This window comes from Microcaecilia unicolor, chromosome 8, assembly GCF_901765095.1.
Source record: "Microcaecilia unicolor chromosome 8, aMicUni1.1, whole genome shotgun sequence".
Lineage (NCBI taxonomy): Eukaryota > Metazoa > Chordata > Amphibia > Gymnophiona > Siphonopidae > Microcaecilia > Microcaecilia unicolor.
Window position 1 is genome coordinate 183,115,240 of NC_044038.1, and position 6,000 is coordinate 183,121,239.

Here is a 6,000-nt window from a genome sequence, read left to right on the forward strand (position 1 = left end):
TAAATATACATAAAGTGTGTTTTGCTTTCTTCGTTCTGTGGCTGTATTAGTGATTGCTCCATGGCTGGCCACTTACACCATGCTACCAAAAGGGGAAAGTTGTAACATGGTATCACCAGCCACTATGTAAGAAAAAGATTTAATATGATTGGTTGTAGGTCTTCTCACTCACAATCACTCAGTCTCTCCCAAGTTTAAAGACAATTATTTTTGGCTCGTCCACTCTGAAATGGATGTTACTATTTATTTATTTGTCTGAGCTGTTAGTATCTGACTTTTCATCAATAGGCACTAAAGTTTAAACATTATCTGAATGTATTTTAAAAGCCACTTGCAAAGACAGCTGAAGCATAGCTAATAGCAGAAGATAGATTTTAAATAATACTGCAGATAGCACTAAGCCCTGAAGGACCACATGATTCAACCCTGGCCAACTAGGACCAACTTATAGCAACTAGGACCAACAAAGTCATAAACCTGCCAAAAGAGACCAAAGCACTTCACCGCCTATACCAATTCCAGCAAATCCGGAGATTATCAGCTCGTGGCCAAGATGTTAAGAAGCCACTGTCACATCCAACATAATTAGTAAAATGTATGAATTCCTTAGTCCAAGTGAATCTTTAACGTATCTAGAAGTGAAAGAAGAACCATTACTGTATTAGCATTTCTCGTGAAACCAATTTTAGCATGTGATACATTTTTAGTAAGATTTTCATCTACAGAGATCACATTTGTTCTGTTACTTGTTGCAGGGTGGCTCAAATGAAGATTCAAATGAAGACAAATCTTTAAAAAAGGTAATTAACCTTCTACCTGGTAGGATCAAGGTTTCAAGGGGTTCATCAATGAAGTTGGAAGAAGACAACATAAACTTAAAGAAACTGTGAAGTGAACAGGCTTTACACGTGTAAATATACATAAAGTGTGTTTTGCTTTCTTCGTTCTGTGGCTGTATTAGTGATTGCTCCATGGCTGGCCACTTACACCATGCTACCAAAAGGGGAAAGTTATAACATGGTATCACCAGCCACTATGTAAGAAAAAGAATTAATATGATTGGTTGTAGGTCTTCTCACTCACAATCACTCAGTCTCTCCCAAGTTTAAAGACAATTATTTTTGGCTCGTCCACTCTGAAATGGATGTTACTATTTATTTATTTGTCTGAGCTGTTAGTATCTGACTTTTCATCAATAGGCACTAAAGTTTAAACATTATCTGAATGTATTTTAAAAGCCACTTGCAAAGACAGCTGAAGCATAGCTAATAGCAGAAGATAGATTTTAAATAATACTGCAGATAGCACTAAGTCCTGAAGGACCAGATGATTCAACCCTGGCCAACTAGGACCAACTTATAGCAACTAGGACCAACAAAGTCATAAACCTGCCAAAAGAGACCAAAGCACTTCACCGCCTATACCAATTCCAGCAAATCCGGAGATTATCAGCTCGTGGCCAAGATGTTAAGAAGCCACTGTCACATCCAACATAATTAGTAAAATGTTTGAATTCCTTAGTCCAAGTGAATCTTTAACGTATCTAGAAGTGAAAGAAGAACCATTACTGTATTAGCATTTCTCGTGAAACCAATTTTAGCATGTGATACATTTTTAGTAAGATTTTCATCTACAGAGATCACATTTGTTCTGTTACTTGTTGCAGGGTGGCTCAAATGAAGATTCAAATGAAGACAAATCTTCAAAAAAGGTAATTAACCTTCTACCTGGTAGGATCAAGGTTTCAAGGGGTTCATCAATGAAGTTGGAAGAAGACAACATAAACTTAAAGAAACTGTGAAGTGAACAGGCTTTACACGTGTAAATATACATAAAGTGTGTTTTGCTTTCTTCGTTCTGTGGCTGTATTAGTGATTGCTCCATGGCTGGCCACTTACACCATGCTACCAAAAGGGGAAAGTTGTAACATGGTATCACCAGCCACTATGTAAGAAAAAGATTTAATATGATTGGTTGTAGGTCTTCTCACTCACAATCACTCAGTCTCTTCCAAGTTTAAAGACAATTATTTTTGGCTCGTCCACTCTGAAATGGATGTTACTATTTATTTATTTGTCTGAGCTGTTAGTATCTGACTTTTCATCAATAGGCACTAAAGTTTAAACATTATCTGAATGTATTTTAAAAGCCACTTGCAAAGACAGCTGAAGCATAGCTAATAGCAGAAGATAGATTTTAAATAATACTGCAGATAGCACTAAGTCCTGAAGGACCAGATGATTCAACCCTGGCCAACTAGGACCAACTTATAGCAACTAGGACCAACAAAGTCATAAACCTGCCAAAAAAGACCAAAGCACTTCACCGCCTATACCAATTCCAGCAAATCCGGAGATTATCAGCTCGTGGCCAAGATGTTAAGAAGCCACTGTCACATCCAACATAATTAGTAAAATGTTTGAATTCCTTAGTCCAAGTGAATCTTTAACGTATCTAGAAGTGAAAGAAGAACCATTACTGTATTAGCATTTCTCGTGAAACCAATTTTAGCATGTGATACATTTTTAGTAGAATTTTCATCTACAGAGATCACATTTGTTCTGTTACTTGTTGCAGGGTGGCTCAAATGAAGATTCAAATGAAGACAAATCTTCAAAAAAGGTAATTAACCTTCTACCTGGTAGGATCAAGGTTTCAAGGGGTTCATCAATGAAGTTGGAAGAAGACAACATAAACTTAAAGAAACTGTGAAGTGAACAGGCTTTACACGTGTAAATATACATAAAGTGTGTTTTGCTTTCTTCGTTCTGTGGCTGTATTAGTGATTGCTCCATGGCTGGCCACTTACACCATGCTACCAAAAGGGGAAAGTTGTAACATGGTATCACCAGCCACTATGTAAGAAAAAGAATTAATATGATTGGTTGTAGGTCTTCTCACTCACAATCACTCAGTCTCTCCCAAGTTTAAAGACAATTATTTTTGGCTCGTCCACTCTGAAATGGATGTTACTATTTATTTATTTGTCTGAGCTGTTAGTATCTGACTTTTCATCAATAGGCACTAAAGTTTAAACATTATCTGAATGTATTTTAAAAGCCACTTGCAAAGACAGCTGAAGCATAGCTAATAGCAGAAGATAGATTTTTAATAATACTGCAGATAGCACTGAGCCCTGAAGGACCACATGATTCAACCCTGGCCAACTAGCACCAACTTATAGCACCTCTTACAACAAAGTCATAAACCTGCCAAAAAAGACCAAAGCACTTCACCGCCTATACCAATTCCAGCAAATCCGGAGATTATCAGCTCGTGGCCAAGATGTTAAGAAGCCACTGTCACATCCAACATAATTATTAAAATGTTTGAATTCCTTAGTCCAAGTGAATCTTTAACGTATCTAGAAGTGAAAGAAGAACTATTACTGTATTAGCATTTCTCGTGAACCCAATTTTAGCATGTGATACATTTTTAGTAAGATTTTCATCTACAGAGATCACATTTGTACTGTTACTTGTTGCAGGGTGGCTCAAATGAAGATTCAAATGAGGGCAAATCTTCAGAAAAGGTAATTAAACTTCTACCTGGTAGGATCAAGGTTTCAAGGGGTTCATCAATGAAGTTGGAAGAAGACAACATAAACTTAAAGAAACTGTGAAGTGAACAGGCTTTACACGTGTAAATATACATAAAGTGTGTTTTGCTTTCTTCGTTCTGTGGCTGTATTAGTGATTGCTCCATGGCTGGCCACTTACAACATGCTACCAAAAGGGGAAAGTTGTAACATGGTATCACCAGCCACTATGTAAGAAAAAGAATTAATATGATTGGTTGTAGGTCTTCTCACTCACAATCACTCAGTCTCTCCCAAGTTTAAAGACAATTATTTTTGGCTCGTCCACTCTGAAATGGATGTTACTATTTATTTATTTGTCTGAGCTGTTAGTATCTGACTTTTCATCAATAGGCACTAAAGTTTAAACATTATCTGAATGCATTATAAAAGCCACTTGCAAAGACAGCTGAAGCATAGCTAATAGCAGAAGATAGATTTTAAATAATACTGCAGATAGCACTGAGCCCTGAAGGACCACATGATTCAACCCTGGCCAACTAGCACCAATTTACAGTACCTCTTAATACTTTAAAGTCATAATCCTGCCAAAAAAGACCAACGCACTTGACCATCTATACCAATTCCAGCAAATCCGGAGAACATCAGTTCATGGTCAACAGGTTCAAAAGCCACTGTAACGTCCAACATAATTACTAATGTTTTGATTCCTTGGTCCAAGTGAATATTTAACGTATCAACAATTGAAAGAAGAACCATTTCTGTACTAGTATTTCTCATGAAACTGCTTTGATGGACATAAAGCAGTTTATGTAGTTTTAGCATGTGATGTTTTTGTAGTAATACTTTCATCTACAGAGATCACATTTGTTCTTTTTCTTGTTACAGAGTGACTCAAATAACGGGAAATCTTCAGGAAAGGTAATTAGCCTTATACCTGGTAGTATCAAGGTTTCAAAGGATTCATTAATGAGGCTCTTGAAAAGAAGGACTTCCAGTGCATAGTGTAGCATTACCATGAGAGCTCTGTCCTCGTCTGAAAAATACAGCTTTATTCTGCGCAATGATCTAATCCAGCACTTCCTGCTCAGATGGACAAAAGTAGCTATTTATTTCTTTATTTACTATAACAAATGATTTAAACCATTCTGAGGGGCATAATTGAACGAAAACGCCTATCTCCATGGGCGTTTATCTCCGAGAACGGGTCAGTGAAGGGGCGGACCGAACCGTATTTTCGAAAAAAATAGACGCCCATGTTTTATTCAACAATGTGTGAGCTGGGCGTTTTTGTTTTTCAGCGATAATAGAAAATGAAAACGCCCAGCTCAAAAACGAATAAATCCAAGACATTTATTCGTGGGAGGGGCCAGGATTCATAGTGCACTGGTCCCCCTCACATGCCAGGACACCAACCGGGCACCCTAGGGGGCACTTTTACAAAAACAAAAAAAAAGGTAAAAGAGCTCCCAGGTGCATAGCACCCTTCCCTTGTGTGTTGAGCCCCCCAAATCCCCCTCAAAACCCACTGCCCACAAGTCTACACCATTACTATAGCCCTAAGGGGTGAAGGGGGGCACCTACATGTGGGTACAGTGGGTTTGGGGGGGTTGGACGACTAATAAGCATTAAGCAGCACAATTGTAACAGGTAGGGGGGGATGGGCCTGGGTCCACCTGCCTGAAGTCCACTGCACCCCCTAACAACTCCTCCAGTGACCTGCATACTGCTGCCAGGGAGCTGGGTATGACATTTGAGGGTGAAAATAAAAATGTGTGAAACATCATTTTTTTGTGGTGGGAGGGGGTTAGTGACCACTGGGGGAGTCAGGGGAGGTCATCCCCGATTCCCTCCATTGGTCATCTGGTCATTTAGGGCACTTTTTGGGGCCTTATTCGTGAAAAAACAGGGTCCAGGAAAAGTGTCCTAAATTCTAGCTAAAAACGCATACTTTCTTCCCATTATCAGTGAAATGCGCCCATCTTTGTTCGGCAGATAACCACGCCCCAGTTCCGCCTTCGCCACACCTCTGACACGCCCCCATAAACTTTGTCCGCATCCGCGACGGAGTGCAGTTGAAAACGTCCAAAAATCGGCTTTCGATTATACCGCTTTATTCGTTTTTGTGAGATAAATGTCCATCTCCCGATTTAGGTCGGAACTTGGGCGTTTTTCTCGTTCGATTATAAGCTGGTCTGTGTAGTGTACATAAAACTAGATATGTTCATTCATTTGAAACAACACGGAAATTGTCAACAACATTTCCCACGTCTTCTTGTGTCTTTCTCCACCCAAATGAAAGGAAATAAGTTTGGGGTTTTTTTCATTGTGTCATGTACAGTCATCCGAAACAATGTGCACAATTGTAAATGATTACACACTGTTCACTAAGGTGCCCTTTTACTAAAGCTTAGCTTATGATAATGTACATTAGTGTGCTCTAAATGCCATCTAAAGTACCT

General features: G+C 38.9%; 1 protein-coding gene across 1 annotated transcript in view; it reads left to right on the plus strand.

Moving 5' to 3' along the window:
* LOC115476861 (uncharacterized PE-PGRS family protein PE_PGRS54-like) overlaps positions 1 to 3,622 on the plus strand; it is a 75,755-nt gene extending 72,133 nt beyond the window's left edge. The window contains exons 23-26 of the mRNA XM_030213435.1: positions 756 to 800; positions 1,667 to 1,711; positions 2,578 to 2,622; positions 3,488 to 3,622. Coding sequence (XP_030069295.1) covers positions 756 to 800; positions 1,667 to 1,711; positions 2,578 to 2,622; positions 3,488 to 3,622 — 270 coding nt within the window. The remainder of the gene's footprint in view (positions 1 to 755; positions 801 to 1,666; positions 1,712 to 2,577; positions 2,623 to 3,487) is intronic.
* The last annotated feature ends 2,378 nt before the right edge of the window (positions 3,623 to 6,000 follow it).